The following is a 19,224-nucleotide window of genomic DNA, read 5'->3' on the forward strand; positions in this document are numbered from 1 at the left end:
AGTCTGTAGTGGGTACTCAACCATAGCCACACCATCTCATGAAAAACATGCCTAGGAATACTTGAGAAAACTTGTCTCTGGACCAGACCCAAATTCCTACGGTAAACTGAACTCTAATCCCTAGCCCTAAATTCCTACACAATATGACCTTGAGCTAAAGGCTAACTGCCTGACTGTTTAACTGTAATCTCTCCACTTCTTTAAACAATGCTTCCTTTCTATATTTATCACAATTTCGGGTTTTGGGCTTAAAATATCCAACTGGAGGTTGAGATTGCTTCTGCTAACCTGCTTGGTACCCACCCCACCCCCTACACACACACACACACACACACACACACACACACACACACACACACACACACACACCTCCCACTGGTGGTTAGTGAAGACTCTATTCTGCTTCTTCAGGTACCCTGTGTTGAGACAGACCTGCAATCTGAAAGGCTTTCAGATGCACAGTGTGGAAATTAATGTCTCTGGCTCACTTAATGGGGTATCAGGAATGAGGATGGGAATAGAGAAAGGAGACCTCAATGGTGACTCTTTGGAAGATTCAAAATGTTATGCATTCAATTAAGTTTCTTTCTCAAGGTATAGCAAACTCAAGAGTGCAGGGAATTTCTCCAGAAAGTGAAAAGCAATGTTTAATATAATTGTTTGCTCCTATATAGCAAATGATGTGGGGAGTTGGCGGGGCTGTGGAGAAAGAGGAGACACAGACAAGAATTTCCCCAGCCTTACAGCATAACCCAAGGGCTCTGCACAACAAATGCTCAGGAGGGCAGGCTAGACAAGGACATGACTGTCTCCCTATCATTTTATGTGTGTGCACTTGAGTAGATGCTCTGATAATGGTCAAGTGCTACAGAACCTGAAGTGAGGCTGTTGTTTACCAGCTAGTATTCTTATTATACAGGGAATTATTCTGGAATGGAAGCTCAGCCTGTGGCTCTTCAGAACATTAGCTTCAATCAATTGTATATATATTCATATATAATGAGTATATCTCTATCTCCTGAAATGTACTCCAATTGGGAAAATATCTAAATATCACCTACACTTGGTTATGGGGAAATAAGTTATGGAATATGTTTTTTTCAAAACTTCAATTTTTATTATAAAGTGACATATTAAAATTCTCTTTAAGATCTTCCTAAAATGTTAGTATCAACACAAGAGATAGCATGGAGTGTCTGAGTGGAAGGGAGTAAATGACAGAATCATCCATCTTCATTTTTAACAACTCCTCTCAACTAAGAGGCAGAGACAGGAGGAGAGCAAATGAAGGACAGACTGAACTGGGAAGGTTTTAGGACTCTGGAGAGGGTATTTGCACACTATGACTTGACTCAAAATAAGGTTAGCCTCTTGCTCGGGTTCAGAGCATAGTTGAGATTTCCAAAGCCACAAGCTCTGAGTAAACACTTCTTAATGACTGTAGAGAAAGCTGAGAACTGTGCTTGGGAAGTCACATTTAACTGCATCACAGAGCCAGGTGTCTCAAGAACACGGCAGTGCATTGACACTTCCAGGAATGGGATAATATTGTTATGATTTTGAGTGAAAGCTCTGAGATTACAGAGGGTAGGGAGGCCCTCAAGGGTCAAGTTCCATTCATTCCTATACTGTTGAGGGTAGAAGAGGCCCAGAAGGAGACGGCCTGCTGAACATATCAAAACTAATTCATGGCAGAACCAGCTGGTCCAAAGTATGTTGACTTCCTGCCAGAATAATTATATATGTATAGCTCTATAAATTATAAGTTCACATTTAAAACTTGTGTGTGCCTGTGTATGTGTGTAGACATGTTCAAATAGATGTGAGTGCAATGTGTGTGCACAGTCGCATGTATATGCGTGAGTGTTGAGGCCAGGGCTTTACATCAGAAGCTTCATCCAATTCTCCCCAGCTCATTTATTGAGACAGTGTCTCTCCCTTGAGACTGAGATTGATGATTCCACTAGTGGGTAGCTAGCTGACTTATTATCTCTACTTCTCAGCCCCTTGTGATACACGTGTACTGATACACTCACTGGGCTTTATATGGGTGCTGGAGATAGGAACTTGGGTCCTCATGCTTGCATGACCAGTATTTTGCCCATGTTTTATTCCTCAGCCCCCCAATTTTATTCTGTTTTGTTCTAACTCATTCATTCAAATATCATTCAAATATCAAATAGACACAATGCTGAGATCTGAGCAAGCTCTTTTCTCCCAGGCAGTTTATGGGGTGGACAACCATAAGTTTCTCTCTGAATAGATTTCCATTTGGATGAAATGCACTTGGCCAGGCTATGACTTAGAAGCCATCTGCAAGGAAGTATAGAGGAGTCCTTGGGGATGTCTGGGTAAAGAAGCCACAGACTGGTGGCCAGTAGGTGGTCAAGTGATCTGAAAGTTAGATTCTATTTCCCAGAGGAGCCAAGAGAAGTAGGAAGGTCAGAATTTAAAGCATCGTGGATGAGTGAGTCCCACGCTGGTGAGGTTGATGAATTCTACTAACATTGTTTTTGAATGAATTCTTTGAAATCATGACATTAAGTAAAGTATTAATTTTAATACAGATATAATTGGTACTTCAACTTTAACAATTTAATTTTGCTCCTAAGACTGCTGAATGGTTTAAAATTTTGCTAAATAAATTCAGTAACAATTTCTTTACTCAAAAGCAAATCAAAGCTATTTTCTTTCTTCCTTTAGTTTCCTCGTGTGTGTGTGTGTGTGTGTGTGTGTGTGTGTGTGTGTGTGTGTGTGTGTGTGTGTATCCTACTCTAACATTGATACTAATCATACTAAGGTTTATATTTGTAACGACAATCATATTTTGATGAAATATTTGGTATATAACTGAAATTATGCTTCCTCAAATCAATTTCTTTTAGAGTTTCATCAGACAAGTGTGTTCGTTAATGAGATTTCTAGAGGTGGAGAGGGATTTCCTGGAACTTGGAGAGGCTTCATCCTATAGTGGGTTGAGATGGGCCACTCAGATCCTCAGCATTAAATCACAAAAAAAGAGGAAACTTAACAGTGAGGGAAAACAGCAGCATCAAGAGTTTCCTCGTTCATTCTGTTGAGCAAAGTCAACAATGGTGAAAATGATTGGCAAAGCAGTCTAGGATGAGAGGCAGGTATCTGGCAGTGGAGTCCCTGGCATCTTAGCAAACTAAGACTTTGGTGCCCTTGGTGCTTCCTAATTCTCTCTAATTCCACCATCGGAAGGTTTTGAGCCTTTCAGAAAATGGTTAGAAAAGTTACTCGCCTTGGCAGCTTGTTATGAGGAGGGATTCTTTCATTACACTCTGGTACAGAAAGGAGGACTATCCTCAGTTATTTGGGTTAGGTTTAGATTAAAGCACAATTCTGTGACTATTGCTTTTAGATACTATCTGCTCCAGTTAATTTCTGTTGCTGTAACACAACACTGACCAGAACCAACTTAGGGAGGAGTTTATTTGACCTGCACTTCCATATTACCATCCATCATTGAGGGAAGTCAGGACAGGACCTCATGAAGTTTCTCAGGGAGTAACTGAAGTAGAGGCCATGGAGGAAGGCTGCTTATTGGCTTGCCTCCTCTCGCTAGCACGATACTTTTCTTATATGGTCCTGCCTCACCTGCCCAGGGGTGGCACTGCCCATGGTCTGAACCCTTCCACACCAATTAGAGATCAAATAGTGTCCCACAGACCACTCTGATGGAGGAAAATTTCTTGACTGAAGTACCCTTCAGTCAAAAACTAACCAGTACACTAACCAGCACACTTCCTCCTCATTTATAAGTCTGTATGATTGATCTTTGAATTTCTCCTCATCTCCTAATACCAAAAATAAAATAAAGTTAAAAACTATAACTGGCTTAGAGTCTTTAATTTGCATTTGTCTGATCTGAACAAAGATGATAACTTAACCCCACAGGGGAACTAGATGTAAATTCTCCACAAATCAAGCAGTGTAATCATTCTTATATTTCCTATGTTTGGATTTCTATTTAGAACTCCCCCAAAATGCAAAAACACTGAGCTGTTTTTTTGGAAGTGGGTTCAGAACATCATTATTTTGAGGTGGACTTTTCCATCCTTTTTCCATTGAGCTGACGCCAGAGCTTTGCTCTAGACAGAAAGACCAGGGCAGAGCTATCCAGGAGCCCTGCCACAAGTGGGCAGGCCAGCACCTGAGGGATGATTCTGGGACAGTGGGGAAAGAATGGTAGGCCACACTTAGGCTACACCAGCAGCTGAAACCCAGGTGTCTTGGACAGAGATATCCCTATCAAGGTTGTTTTTTTTTTCCCTCCATTTTCTCCCTCTGTATTTTCTTCTCTTCTTCTTCCCCACTTAAAGTCCCTCTCCCATTTTTTTCCATTTTCCCTTTCATAGCACCCCAATTTCCTTCTGTAGAGCTGCCCTACTCTGTCCTTTTATACTTCCTTGATTTCTGCACTTTCTCTGGGTTCTACTACTCACATTTAAAGGTATGTACTGGTTTGATTTTCTATCATGTTTTATGACGGAAGTATGTGATTTTCAGCAGTAGGTTCGTACTAGTCATTTTCTGGAGGGTAACCATCTATTCCCCCAAACATCATAGCGAATTGTCATTGCATTTGGTTATCCCCCGAACTAGAACAGAAACTACAGCTTGCTCAGTTTGCTTTCTTATACAAGCCAGGACTGTGTACTCTGGGATGGCATTAGCCATGGTGGGCTGGGCTCTCCCAGATGAATCATTAATTAATAGAATGCCCCACAAACATGCCTATAGGCCAATCTAATGAAAGTAATTTTTTAGTTTAAGTTCTTTTCCCAGGTAGCTCTAGCTTGTGAAAATTGACAAACAACAAACAGTAAACAAACAAGCAAAAAACCCACAAAAAGTTAAATAGTGCTTTACTCAAAGGGACTCTTGAAAGTTAAGCGACAGTCAGTACTTGTGACAAAACAGCCTGGGCATGATAGTCAGACTGCATTTCCAAGTGAATCATGCTTTTAGCCACTTACATTACCTTGGGAATAATTAGCAATGCTTATTTATACTCCTCCCTTTTTGTTGTTTAGCAAAATACGAGTCCTCCCAAAGAAAGGAGTCAGATTGTCTCCGTGACATGAGCACAGAGGTGGAGTGTGTCCAGGGTTTGTTTAGTTTGGAATTTTAAAGCTCCATCAAGAATGCAGGTAAGCGTGGAGATGGAGCTACTAAGAAAACTGGAAAGAAACACTCAGTCTTGGAATGTGGCAGCCCTGTTTGATTTTAAATGTAGGTTAAATATTAATTTTTCTAAAAGAAATTTCTCTTCCTCCTCTAGGAGGCCTTTTTCTTCTCACTTATGTTGACAGACTGTTGATGGCCTTTCACACTAACTTGGTTGGAAGAAGAAGAAGATGAAGAAAAAAGAAACTTCAGATGATCCTATTTGTGTAAGAAAAAAAAAAAAAAAGTCTTCCAAACAACTCCCTTGTCGCCAGCATCAACAGCAGCTGAACACGGGCTGAGTTGTTGCACAGTGAGAATTATTCCTTTCATTTCAAAGGCATCAGATGTTTGGGGCAAGCAAAAGTCCTGGCTGGTTAAACACGATCAAAAATAAACTAGTATCACATTTGCTTACGGAACGCGCTGATTAAATCTCCCGCTGCAGTCTGAGTACACTGTTTGTTCCTCCAGAAAGGTTTTAAAAGGAGGGAGGTCAGCTCAAAAATCTAAGCTGATTTGGAGAGCCTAAGAAGCGTCTGAAGATCTTCTCTTTCCAGAATTCCTTTCTTATGATGAAACACTGCTGCCAGTGCGCCTGAGCTGTTGATGACTTATAAACAGAAGTCAAAGGGAATTGGAGCTTCTGTCAAGACCCATTCCAAATATAATAAAAAGAGAGATGATTGGATGTCTCTTCAGGGCTCTGGATGAGCGCTTTTGTGCTTTGACTGTTCTTTGAACTGGGATGCAAAGTGCAGTTTCAGGCTCTCATTTGTTACCTGTCTCAACAGAAATGTCAGCAGTTTATGTTTCCAGTAGCTCTTGTCTCAAACCATAGCTTCCTTCCTGCCTTTCTTTCTTCCTTCCTTCTTTCCTTTCTTTTTTCTTTCTTTCTTTCTTTCTTTCTTTGTTTCTTCCTTTCTTTCCTTCCTTCTTTCTTTCTTCTTTCAATTCTTTTCTTTCCTTCAATTCTTTTTCCTTCTTTCTTTCCTTCCTTCCTTCTCTTCTTTTCTTTCATGCATTTCTTTCTTTCACCTTTGAAAAAAAGTAGCCCATAAGAGTACATCATCCAGTGTTCTGGGACACAGTATAGGTTTTATACTTTGCTATATGCAATTAAGCATCTTCTCCCTGACATGTCTGTCCCTGTGCTGTGACCTGTGGGTCTTAACTTTGTCATTTGTAGATGGGAACTGAACAGAGTTTACAGTGCCAAATTACTGTCCCAAGGTTCCTGTGGCACTTGGTTCTTAAGACTTATTAGCCCTTTCTTTTCTCTTTCTTTTTTTGTTTTGTTTTGTTTTTCAAGACAGGGTTTTTTTTTTTTGTGGCTTTGGAGACTATCCTGGAACTAGCTCTTGTAGACCAGGCTGGTCTCGAACTCATAGAGATGCACCTGCCTCTGCCTCCCGCGTGCTAGGATTAAAGGTGTGCATCACCCTCACCTGGTTATTAGCAGGCCGTCTTATCCTGTACCTTACAAGACATTCAGCACCATCCTTTGCTTCTACCCCCTAGACAGCAATTGTATGATATTCCTTCCCACACCACTCAGATGACAATGGAAACTGTCTCCATTGTCAACTGCACCTAGGTGGGACATCATTCCTGGCTGAGAATTAGTGGGTATCAAAGTTCCTTAGCCATGAGTGTAAAAAAGGGCTAGGCCTGGTCGTTGCAGATTTTGTTGTTGTTGTTGTTGTTGTTAATTTAGTCTTTGATAATACCATAAAGTTCAAGAATGGTTCTTTATGAGAAATTAGATAACAAAGTGTGGGATCCTGCTTTGGGAGTTCCAGCATCAGCAAAGAAATCAACTGAAAGGCAAATATGGGGTTCTGTCACAGATCATATAAACCAGGAACCATGAAATGGGCTTCAAAATTTTATACCCAACTTTAAAGGCAAGTAGGATTGTGCTTGTTAGGGAAGCATATCACCAAGATAACACAAAATCCTATTTTTCCAGGGTCTTATGAGCATGCCAATACCACATGGAGCTCCACCTAATAACCTTACCCCTCCTCATGAGGCACCTTTAAAGGTATCGTTCCCAGCCTTGGTTTCAGAATATAAACATCAGAGAGACTTTGGCAAATCCCATTGTTTACGCCAGACATCATAGGTTAGGTATAGCCCACTATACCAATTAAGTAGAGTCCCTCAAAGCTGGGGCCATATAGAAATATTTGAGTCCATCAGGTTATTCCAGTGTTCAGAAGAACCTGAGGGGCTACCTAAGTGGATTATCTATTGTTATGTTGTGGTTGTGCACAGGTATGATACCCAGAAGGCTTGAAAGACATGTCCCAGCTGGGAGCCAGTAGTTTGTTTGTGGGCTACTAACTGTAGGCTTTTGATTCCCTCCGTGTCTTTTCTCCAAAGGTCTCTTAGCTCTGTCCTGCCAGAAGGTTCAGTTCCTGTGTTACTAGAGCATGCTGAATTCAACTTAGTATGATCCACATTCTTAGCATGTTGTATTAAAGGTAAGAATGTGGACCATACTAAGTCCCGTATTTTGTGTTCATATCTGAATAGCACTCTAAACTTCCAGTGATAAGGACTGTGATGTAATCATCTCTTCTTTCCCCGATATAATACACCAGGGGTAGGCACTAAAGATTAATTTAGTGACACTTATTCAGTGATACAGAAAAATCTCTTGTGTAGAGTTGAGGTATAAAAAAGCATCTTGGCATTTGGTCTGTAGCCCAAACACTATTTCTAATTATATGCTTCAAACCGTTCTCCAAGTGGATTGATACACTTTAGATTCTAGGGTCTTTATCCAAACATTTAATCACTAGGAGAAAAGGTCTATGCTACTTCTGGAGCTCTGACCATCCAAGGCAAGCCTCACACTGGAGCTTTGCCATCAGTGAAAAGAGAAAACTTAGAAATATTAGAGAATTTGGTGGAAAAATAATATGTACATGAATCAGTTTTCCTTGGAGTTATATAGCCAGGGCTGCTCATGGCCAAAGTGGCAAAACCCACCAAGAACAAGGGAAATGACACGACACTCTGGCCACCTCCTTGTATAGTGGCCATTTCTTACAAAAGGTTTCTTTGGGAAATTCAGATCAGCTGGACAATATATGTGGTTCTTTCCCATTGTTCATCCTTCCAGAGACTATGATGAGATTCCAACAGACAATCCTGGACAAGCAGAACTCCTTCCAGCGAGTTCCAGGCTTTGGACTCTTGGAGTCTAGCACACGCTTTTTTTTTTTTTTTTTCCCCTGAGAATGTGGAGCCAAGGAGCAGAAAAGAGGGGAGCACCTTGGCCATGAAGGTATTTATGACCCAGCAGAAGGGGAGGAACAGGAAAGCCTCCAGCTAGTTCCTTAGACTCTGGCAGCTGTTTCTGTCAGCTTTCCCATTTCTAGATTGATGTTCACTGCTTAAGTCCCAGGGTACTGGGTTTGTTAAACTGCCTCTTTGTTTAACTCTCACAATAGGGATTTATGTCCAAATATCACTGGACATGTCGGGCATCTGGCTGCTTTGGAAGGGGTAACCGAGGCTCAGCTGCGCAAAGTCACACATCTGGAAAGCTGCCAGAGGCAGAACTGAAGTACAACTTCACCTTCCTCCAGGGGTCTGAACAAGAAACTCGCGTTATTTATCGTCCACTCCGTAGCACACTCTCCACATGCAAAGCAGGAACACATCCACACACAGCCAAATGAGACAGCAAGAGAGAGGGAGACCCTGCCCTAGAGGAGGGCGGGAAGCTTCTGTTCCCGTGGTCCATCCTTGGCGTGTTCTTAGCTGTATAAACTAGGCAAACCACTTTTCTCCGCAAAGCTCTTAAACTGGTCCGAGCCCCTCCCTCTTTCCAGTGCTTTCCACACAGGCTGAGATGGACCGTCATGTTGCATCTGAGGGTGAAGGACTGCAAGGAGCAGACTTAACAAAACGGTGTGGATTCACGAGGGTCTGTCAAAAGAAAACTCAACCCTTACGGTTGCAGGCAGGCTCAGCTTCAAGGAATTGAAGTACCTTCCCTATACCCAGGGCATTTTGATTTTTCTCTATATTTACCCTTTAGTCAGCTGATTACCATATGCTCAGACACAATTTGAATGAGGCTTCCATAAAGGCAAAGTCGTGCTCAAAGACTCAATTCATAGTTTTCCGAGGTTCCTGAACCAAGTTTTGCACAGGCCTTTGTCTTCTAGGGAAATCCCCAAACAAAGTTCACATAGGGGCACAAAAGGTATCTGGCCAGTCAAAGGATGAATTAGCCTAGGTGCTAGCTCTTCCGAGCTAGGCCAGGTGCCACTCAGCGGGTGCTCAGGGCTAGTAGCTATCACTGTGGCACCAGGCCGGGAGGATACCGCTACACTTGTCCCCGGAGTCCGCCTCTCGCGGTGCTAGCTCTCAGACTGCAGGAGCGCGGCTCGCAGAGGCTCGGCGGGCGGCAGGAGGAGCGTGTGAGTTGGAGGCGTCCCTTTAAGAGCGGCCAGCCGGACGAGCCTCCGCCTCTAGAACCGCAGCGCGCCGGCGGTCACCTGGGGCTGTCGGGCAGGGCAGCAGGATCTCAGCGGGACCGGCGTGCTAGCCCGCGGAGCCGGAGCGGTGCTCGGACGCGAGGTGCAGCGGGGGCAGGCACGGAGCGCGGCGATTCCCCCGCGGGTCTGACGGAGGATGCGGGAGAGCACGTGGGTGTCGCTGTTGCTGCTGCTGCTGCTGCCCGCGCCGCAGTGGGGCGGCCCCCAGGACGGCCGCCGGGAGCCGGAGCCGGAGGCTGAGCACGGCCCGCTGCAGCCCTTCGACCTGCTCTACGCCAGCGGCGTGGCTGCCTACTACAGCGGCGACTACGAGCGTGCGGTGCGTGACCTGGAAGCCGCGCTGCGCAGCCACCGGCGCCGGCTAGACATCCGCACGCGCTGCGCCCGCCACTGCGCGGCGCGCCGCCCGCTCGTACAACCCGGCTCCGGCCCCGGAGCCGAGCTGCCCTTCTTCCGAGCGCTGCTCGCACGGGCGAGCTGCTCCCGCAGTTGCCAGAGCCAGCGCCTGGGCGGCCCCGCGTCCCGCCACCGAGTCAGCGAGGACGTGCGCAGCGACTTCCAGCGCAGAGTACCCTACAACTACCTGCAGAGGGCCTACATCAAGGTACTGAGCGCATCTGAGCCCAAAGCTCTCGCACCCCTTCCTAGGGCTGACTCCGGGCATTGCTCTGTCCTCCAGCCAGCCTTTCATAAGTGGCTGTCCCATGCGTGAAAGTAGACGCCCCGGGACTAGATGGACTCGGGCAGGTCCTCTTTGCTCTCTGTCTCAGCATCAGTTTCACAAGCAAAAGTGGGCTGGGCCAATAACATAGCCTCAAAAGTGTCCTACTACACTTCACTTATCTGCGGTACTTACATGTTAGAGTAAATTCCTCATCACAGCTTAGTCCTGATTTCCCTTCCTTCTCCTGGCTGTCCCTCCTGCTCCGCAGTCTGAACCTTCTAAGCTTAACAAAGTTTTCACAAGCTAAAAGGAGACATGTTCTTAAACGAAGTCATGTCTCTTCAACGACAGAAGCACAGAGAAAAGGTAGAGGAAATATGCTTGAGGCTGTGTGAGGCAATCTCATTGAATATGTGGACCTTTTGGGGTTACTGGGGGTTCCTATTGTCCTGGGCTACTTCACCTCAGATGCTCAGAGCCCTCTGGTTTTATTTGCATCTATTTAACCTCCCCGAAGTTGCTGTCAAGAGGTATGCAATCTAACCGGCATATTTCCCATACCCACAATTTAAAAGACCTAACTGGACACGGAGCAAACAATGAATTCCCCAGCTTCTCACCCTGCCTCTCTCCCCGCCCCAACACACTTCCACCACCTCATGTTTCTCCAGTTCTTCCTACCTTCTGGCTTTCTGGATGGATATAGCCAGGTCTTTTCCACAGCGGTGGGAGGAGTTAGTAAAGTCACAACAGAGACCTAATGTCAGAGCTCCAGTGTGGGAAGTGCTGAAGTTCAGGAGTTGACAAGGATGGATCAAGGAATGAGGAGGCCAGAATTCTGTCCCAAGACGAATGAATTGTCTGTTTTGCAACGACGTGCATTAAGTATAACCTTGCTTTTAAAAAAGAGAGTGGCACAATTTTTCCTGTTCTTCCAGATATCGGTCAGTTCTGGGAGAGGGCTCCCTGAGAGCCAATAGCAAACTATTGTACGCTAGTTGCCAGAGCAGAGTGTGGATAGACCTGTAATGTGGCCCCCTATGGTGGTCTTCCCTGGGTCGGGGGAGTCTCAGGTGTGAGCAGAGATGTAGCCATTTTGTTGATGGTTCTTTAGTACTTGGCAGACAGATTTTTCTCCAAGGGAGAAAAGGAAAAGAGAGGGATGCATACTCACATTGGGTCCTCGGAAAAGAAATCAACCTGCAATCAGTATGTGGCTTGCTGTGCTTCTGTATGTAGTTAAACATTTTCCTATAACATTAACATTTATTTCGAACCCCTTTGCTCTGTTCACTGACTGGAGTTCAAAGAAGATGAAACCCCAAGCTCAACAGCCTTCAGACTTTTGGGTGGCTGATTCACATTGTTGACAATTTCTGAAGAAGGAAATATGTTTGCTGTTTGGAAATTTGCTTGTTAACACCTAAAGGATACATTATGCTCTTTTCTAGTCTGTGCTCCATGGAAACTCTAAAGAGAAGCCTTGTCATTGCTTCTCAGGGAAACAACCCTCCCCCAACACACACACACACACACACACACACACACACACACACACACACACACACTAGCACCACCATAATCTAGACTAAAACATCCATAATAGTAAAAGGCCATTCTTGGGCAGTGAGAGATTTGGGCTGTAGGATGTTCATTCACTGGCAGGGTGACTAACTCCTGTGTTCTTGCTTATGGTCATGGTGTCAATGGTGTAACTGAATTGGCTGTAGTCATAAAGCCATGTGTAACTGAATTTCTTCTGATGTCTGTGACCCTGTTTGCACTTAGAAGTCTACTCCTAGGTCAGATGTAACTCTGAACAGCAGAAGGCATCGCAGAGTTAGGGTACCACAACCATTCTCAGTTACAAGATAAACACACTGTTCTGGCTCTCAGGAGTAATTCCTTCCTACATTCTGTATAATGAGCTGCTGATGGCAACAGATCCTAGATGTTCTTGAATTGGGCACTAAGAACAGTTGAGAACTATAAACTCTGGTCCCTTGTACTCAAATTTCTCTTTTGAGAGATGAAGATTAGGATGTTAAGAAAGGAAAAAGGGACTTGCTCCTTGTCACCCAGTGGTGTCAGTTTAGTATGGTTTGGTGAAGTGAGCCCAGGACCTACAGTTAGGAGGCTACTGGACTCCAGCCTGTGTTGGGCCCACACGGCTCTGGGCTCTGTAGAATGCTGTACTAGCAGGGATTACAGGAGCTCTGTACATTGCAGGGATTACACTGAAGCCATATTTGGACAGCTCCTGGGTGAGCAGGTCCTTGTTCCTGAAGTCACACGTACTCCTCTTTAGTACTGTTGTATTAATTATCCCAGAAGCCTGACATGTGGGGAAATCATCTGAATAGTTAGGCAGTGGTAGATCTACACAGACATGGTTTGTGGGTGTGTATGCAAAGGTGGGGTAAGTCTCTTCCCAAGTTTTTAAAATCTCTTCTGTAATATATAATTCATCAACCATAGCCTGAGGCCTAAGATATACTTATTAATGTGACATCCCTTGTAAGCTGCATAGTGGCTTCTCTTTGCTACAGTATAAAGCCTAAATAGTTTAACCCAGTATCCACAGTCTCTCTGTCCTTTCTCCTTTCCCATCCTGTTTCCTCATGTCTGACACTGTGGATCTTAATCTTGCTATTCTTATTCTCATTCTCCCTGGGAGCTTGGAGGACCCAGAATAGGAAAAGATAGGAGACTCAAGTCTGTCTCAGACTATCCCAGCTTTCTATCCCCCCATTTGCAAGATGGGGAAATACTAGACTACCTGGTTGGTTTGAGGTCAGTTTAAGGCAGCCTGGGACCTGGTTCTTAACAGACACTACAGGTGCAGTTATTCGTATTGCTGTTGTGGAAATAAAGGATTTCCTGTTTTTTACATGTTGGAAATAATCCTAACACCAAGAGAGACTTCTGGGAGGATTTTAGTGTCTTTCCATAGCTCCCAGCAGCTGAATGCTCCTGACACAATTTTCCTCTTTTGTCTTTTTATTTCATTTTAAAATACTTTTTAAGTGTGTGTTTCATTACTTCTGTGAGCTCCCTGCAATCAAGGACCACACATTCTTTTTGTAGCTCTCAAAGAAGGGATTCCCAGGCATGGGTGCTTAGCAGATGTATGACTCTGTTATCCTTTGGGATATGAACATGTGACTGAATATTAGACACGTGTGGTCAAGAGGTCTGAGTTGGCTCATCATCATTCCTCTTTGCTCTAGATACCTTGAACAAGATGGGTGGGCATCAGCACTCAACATCCATTTGTTGCATGGATACTAGCTCAGCTCTATGCATGTGGAATATGGGTGAAGGTTAATTTACCAAATTTGGTCTGTTTTCCTGGATGCCAGTTGGGGTGAAAAATGACAGGACTAATTGATTTATTTCTTACTTTTTTTTTGTTTTGTTTTTGTCTTTTCCAGACAGGATTTCTTTGTGTAGCCTGGTTATACTGGAACTGACTTTGTAGACCAGGCTGGCCTGGAACTCATTGAGATCTGCCTGCCTCTACCTCCCAAGTGCTTGGATTAAAGGCTTGCAGCACAACTGCCTGGCCCTAGTTGATTTCTTACTGTTTTGTACTTAAGAGTTTTGGGTGTTGTTGCAAACCCCCTTCCCGCTCTATCCACTTAGTTGGTTTGATTTTTTTCTTCTTTTTCAAATTTCTCTTTAGCTTTTATTACTTAAAGCTGTATTTCAGAGAATTGTCCACCCACTATACCTACTTTATGAGCATCTGTGACTTTTTAAAGCAAATGTAAGAGAGAGATTTTTCTTTCTTATCTGTGTCCTGAATCATCTGGGATGGTTTTCTGTATCTTTTTCTTCCAATGTTCCTAGCTACCTAAAAAGAAACAGCAACAAACTAGTGCTGTTGTTTATTTTCTTACTTAAAACAAGCTTGCTCTTGCATGTTTTATCCTTGAATTGGTGCTTTGTGAAATTTGACCTTTGTTTTTCTTACTAAGATTGAGTGAAGGTGGGGGTGGCGCATTAACTTAGGCAATTCTTCCCCCACCTCCAGTCATCTTCAAATCTCTATATCTGGCCCCATAATCTATTTGTGATTTATAGAGAAGAAAAAAAAAATAAGCTCAAGTTATTTCCTGACTCAGTTGTGCTTTATAGCTTTCTCTTTCTGAACCGAGTGCCTTCAAAGGGAATTGAAAGCCAGAAAGGAATGCTTTGTATGAAACCTTGTCCTGATCTCACATTTCAGTCTTGTTTCCAGGATGTATAGAATATGCACAGTCATCCTTCAGTTATTTCGGAAAGCATGGCTTTATCTTCTTGAAAATACTATTCTCAACTATTAGTTGCTCTTCAGAATATGATTCCTCCCCACCCCCTCCTCTAAAAAGCCTTTCTTTCTTTTTGTCCTTGAGTCATCAAAATGTGTCACCACCTATCCTCTGTCCCTTAGGAAGGAAACACGTGAAATTTATGGTGTAGCAGTTGCTATGTCCTGCATAGTCATCCCAGTCCTTTCTACATCAGGCTTATGCATCCTAAGTTGGCCCAGCTCTTCACCAGTCTGCTCTTGTAACTGTCACTTGCCCCAGGGGCTGACAATGCAATTAGATCAGATATGAGCATCGACTCACTGCTTACTAAGTTTTCCTTCTTTTCAGCCTGGAGCATCATGGCTTCCTTCACACATTTTTGTTTTTGTTTTTGTTTTTGTTTTTCCAAGACAGGGTTTCTCTGTGTAGCTTTGGAGCCTATCCTGGCACTCTCTTTGGAGACCAGGCTGGCCTCGAACTCACAGAGATCCTCCTGCCTCTGCCTCCCGAGTGCTGGGATTAAAGGCGTGCGCCACCAATGCCCGGCCCTTTACACATTTTAATAATAACATTGCCCTTCTCATTTTTTTTAAACAGACTCCATCTCTGGGAATCAAATAGATTCTGTCAGAAATATTACTTGCTCATTCATAGACTCTAAAGAGGTCGTGTAGGTGTATTCCTTGAAAAAAGTGTAAATTTCTTAGAGGCTTACGTCTCAGGGCTAAGGGACTCCAGGTGAGCTTCATTTAGTCAAATAATCGTGTTGGGGCAAGGAGATAGGAGAGATAACAGTATGGTTCTAGAAATTCAATCCAGCAAAGGCAGATATGCTGAATCTGGGCACTAAAATGCATTGGCCTGGAAGACCCCAAAGACCATGAAGGTTTCTAGCCCTGTCTCTTGACAATGTCACTGGCCCTAGACTGGTAAAACAAAGAAGGGCAGCCATTGGAGTTGGGGGTCTAAAATACAGGCTTCCAACCCTCTAGTCCTGTGCTTTTTTTCAAGCTGCTCATAAAGGACATAGTGTCCTTCATGGCCTCCTGGGGAATCCATGGTGCTCTGAGATTGATCCTGTTGCCTTCAGAGGCAGAGCAAAGAGACAGCAAGCCTTCCTAGGCTCTCTACCCCTTGCCTTTTCATTCACATGCTACATAGTTCATTCAGCCAACCGTCACCATTGTCTGGTGGAAAATTTTGCATTTCTCATTAGGAGCAACAATTCTTTTTTTTTTTCCATTCCACTTTCTTCCATAATTCTCTTCCTGTCTTTTAATTCATCCCTCCTTTCCTTCTGTCTGACTTCCTAATTTCTACCAGGCCTGTCCATCACTTGCCAAATGGATGATACAGAGACAGCTTTCCATGGGGTTTGCTGAGCGTGTGGGACCTTGTGTTCAGTGCTCTAGAGGACTGCAGACAGTTGTGGCAAAGAGGCTGGCTTTGCTAGAACTCTGTTTTGCTGGATTGTGCTGTACAGTTCTCTTCACTCTCCTCAGCCCTACCCTGCATTGTCTTCTTGTTTGGTCCACAGGATAAAAGCATTTCTGAAAGGGGGAAGGTTAAGGTGATTCTAGTGGGAATAGGCTAACCCACATCATATTAGACGAGCAGGCAAGGTCAGATTTCTGGTTCACATAAAATGAAGAGCACAGAGCTGCTTGCTAGTGAGGTACATAGGTTGAGCATCCCCTGTGAGCTTCCCTTTACTCCCTGTTCTCCCATGTGTTAGACTTTAGCACAGACCTGGAGAAGATATTCTCCAGATCTGCATCTTTCTGCAGCTCCTCCTGTCACAGTCATGGAACGTTGTGCATCAGCCAGCTGTTTTACAGAGGAGAAAATGAAGTCGGAGGGAGGACAGAGCTGCTCAGAGGGAATTCACTTAAATAGAAGAGCTGAGAGTAGAACCGAAGGAGTGGATTCCCTCTCTCCTTTGTGATATCACCCTGGCCATTGTCACTTTATATCAGATAATGTAAGACTTAAATGGAAAAAAGGCAGATTTATAATACAGGTGTAAAGTACTAACGTAATAGAAATTAGAGGATTATTTTTATACTGTTCCTATGTGTTCTGTTTAGGATAAGGAAAAGAACTCAACTCTAGAGGTACTAACCATTTCTATTAGCTTGAGTCTCCCTGTGAGCTTTTGTGATTGAAGTGGTTGTACCAACTCAATTGTTTGGGTTCCTCCAGCTCTGAGATTCTGAGACAAAGGCTATCAAGAACACTGTTGATGCTGGGAATTCCCTTATCGGGTGGAGTCACATTAGAAGGGCTTTTCCTGAACTTGTATATCTTTGTGAAAGTTCACAGAAAAGAGAAAGTCACGTCCCAGTGCTAAGCAGGAAGTGCTAGGTGTCATGGAGGAAGTGATGACACAGTGAGCCCATTCTAGAATGCTAGTCTTCTAGTAGCCATTTTGGAAAGAAAGTAGCCATTTTGGGTTGAAGCTGCAGCTGGGACTCGGAATAAATATGAAGGAGAGCGGGCTGGTTGAACAGAAGCAGGTGGCCCTCCTCCACACCAGTCATCTCCTCAGCTTTCCACAGTGGTGCCCTGCCACATTCATGGCGCATCAGAGCTTTAACGATCCTATTTTATAAACAGAAAATAGATCCCCAAAGAGATTAATGGGGTCTCGGACCTTGTCATTGATGCTGTTTACAGGACACGCCCTGAAGATACAGACTGCACAAAATTACAGCAGCAAAAAGCATAGCATTTCATGTGCATTATCTGGTCAGTGGGAGTCCCTAAACATAAAAGCCAGAGTCTCGTTGTACTATGATACTGCTTGTATTACTATTGAGCCTGTTTCTGGGGAAGGCTTACCAGTACCACCTGAGTCAATGCTGTTCCCTGTTGAGTGAAGCAAGGGATCTTTTCTGGAAGAGAAAGGAAGGAATAAGAGCCAGAAAAGAAAAGAGCCAAAAATGTCAGAATTTCCAGAAGTTGGGGCTATCATAACGAATCTGCTGGAATTTGGCATCTGAAAATAACTGATTCAGGGTTTTGTGAAAAGTGCCAGGACACTACTGGGGATTGCAGCATGACTATAATGAGACTCTGAAAGGGGTTGGGTAAGGGTAAAAGATACGATAAACAAAAGGGTACGAAACAAGGAAGCATATGGAAGTTAATTGAACCAATCTTATTGTTCTTGCCTGAATGCTAAATATTTAGCTTTTACTCTGCCAAGGTCAATAGTCTTGCATGTTAAAAATCAACACACAGCTAAGAATCCAGGCACAGAGAATTCCTCTATTACCAGATCTGTCTGTTTGTAAGAATCATCTCAAATTATGTTATCAAAAGATTAATCCAGTAGACCATACAAATTATTTCCCACTGAAGCAAGATGTGCTTCTTAATATTTTAAAATAGAATCTTGGATTATTTTCAGATTTAATAGGAGGCACTTACAAATGCCATCAGGGACAAAGACTGTCATAGTCACTCATGACTTCTATGGAATTACCAAGGGGATTAATTCAACAGTGGGACCAGGGAATATCAGGTCAGTGGGTTTATAAGCCAGAGTCTCTCAACATTAACTTAAATGTTTAGAGCAGAGACATTCCTCATAGTAGGAGGCTTTCCTCTTCATCTTAGGGTGGCAGCCAACATCTCTGACCCTTAACTAATTAGTAGTTATCAGTAGCATATACCCCACCCTTGTCCTAAATAGTATGAAAAGCACAGAATTTTCCCATACATTATATTTGTCAGAGGTCCCAATGGCCTCAGACTGAGAACTCCTGAAATGAACATCCAGCCATATAAGGCATGACTGTGAATCATGAGTTGAAGATCTCTAGTTAAGTTCTGACAGTGAGTACTTGATGATGTTGTGCCCACTGATGAATGATGAATATTTAGGAAAAAGTTTGTCTTGGCATCATGCTGAGGGAAATCCATTGGAAAGAGACTTTTTCCCTTAAATGAGGAACACTGGGTTTGTGTGTCATGGATGGTCCTGCCTTTCTGCCATAGTTCAGATTGGAGAAAACAATAAAGCATTTGCATTTCCTCTGTTTTTCATCCCAAATATGATCTAACATGTTGCTTTACTAATATAAATGGATACCTCTTGGTTGTGAATTCTAGACTCCAAAATGTACCTGTGTATTTACCTACCTACATCTATCCATCCACACACACACACACACACACACACACACACACACACACACACACGTCCCCTTCATCTTGGATGTTTTCCAAACAGTATTCTACTGTGACTCTTGAGTTTCTTTTGTTTAGAAGTATTGTCTTAGTAACTAGCTTGAGCAAACTAAAATACAGAAGTCAACTTACACACATTTTGAAGTGTGGAAAGTCAGAGGCTGGGGATTTGGGGAGGGAGAGACACACCCAGTGGGGGGAAGGTGGGATACAGAGACAAGAAAAATGAAATAAAAGACGTTATTGGCTAGGTAAGCATTAAGAAGTGAGCCAAGACAGCTGTCTGGGACAAGAGGCTGCTGCTCTAAACAGCAGCCTAGCCTGTCTCTGATAAAACCAGTAACTCAGAGGCAGGTGT

The 19,224-nt window shown here is 43.5% G+C and overlaps 1 protein-coding gene and 1 long non-coding RNA gene across 3 annotated transcripts in view; both read left to right on the forward strand.

Moving 5' to 3' along the window:
- Positions 1-5,610, forward strand: part of LOC103163930 — a 31,921-nt gene extending 26,311 nt beyond the window's left edge. For both annotated transcript variants that reach the window (XR_004769957.1, XR_004769956.1), the window contains exons 4-5: positions 5,061-5,177; positions 5,309-5,610. This is a non-coding gene — a long non-coding RNA (uncharacterized LOC103163930). The remainder of the gene's footprint in view (positions 1-5,060; positions 5,178-5,308) is intronic.
- Positions 5,611-9,643: 4,033 nt separating this feature from the next.
- The window catches only part of P3h2 (prolyl 3-hydroxylase 2), a 153,367-nt gene continuing 143,786 nt past the window's right edge, over positions 9,644-19,224 (forward strand). The window contains exon 1 of the mRNA XM_027412951.2: positions 9,644-10,317. Coding sequence (XP_027268752.1) covers positions 9,850-10,317 — 468 coding nt within the window. The 5' untranslated portion in view covers positions 9,644-9,849. The remainder of the gene's footprint in view (positions 10,318-19,224) is intronic.

Source organism: Cricetulus griseus, chromosome 4 (genome assembly GCF_003668045.3).
Source record: "Cricetulus griseus strain 17A/GY chromosome 4, alternate assembly CriGri-PICRH-1.0, whole genome shotgun sequence".
In the NCBI taxonomy this organism is placed as follows: domain Eukaryota; kingdom Metazoa; phylum Chordata; class Mammalia; order Rodentia; family Cricetidae; genus Cricetulus; species Cricetulus griseus.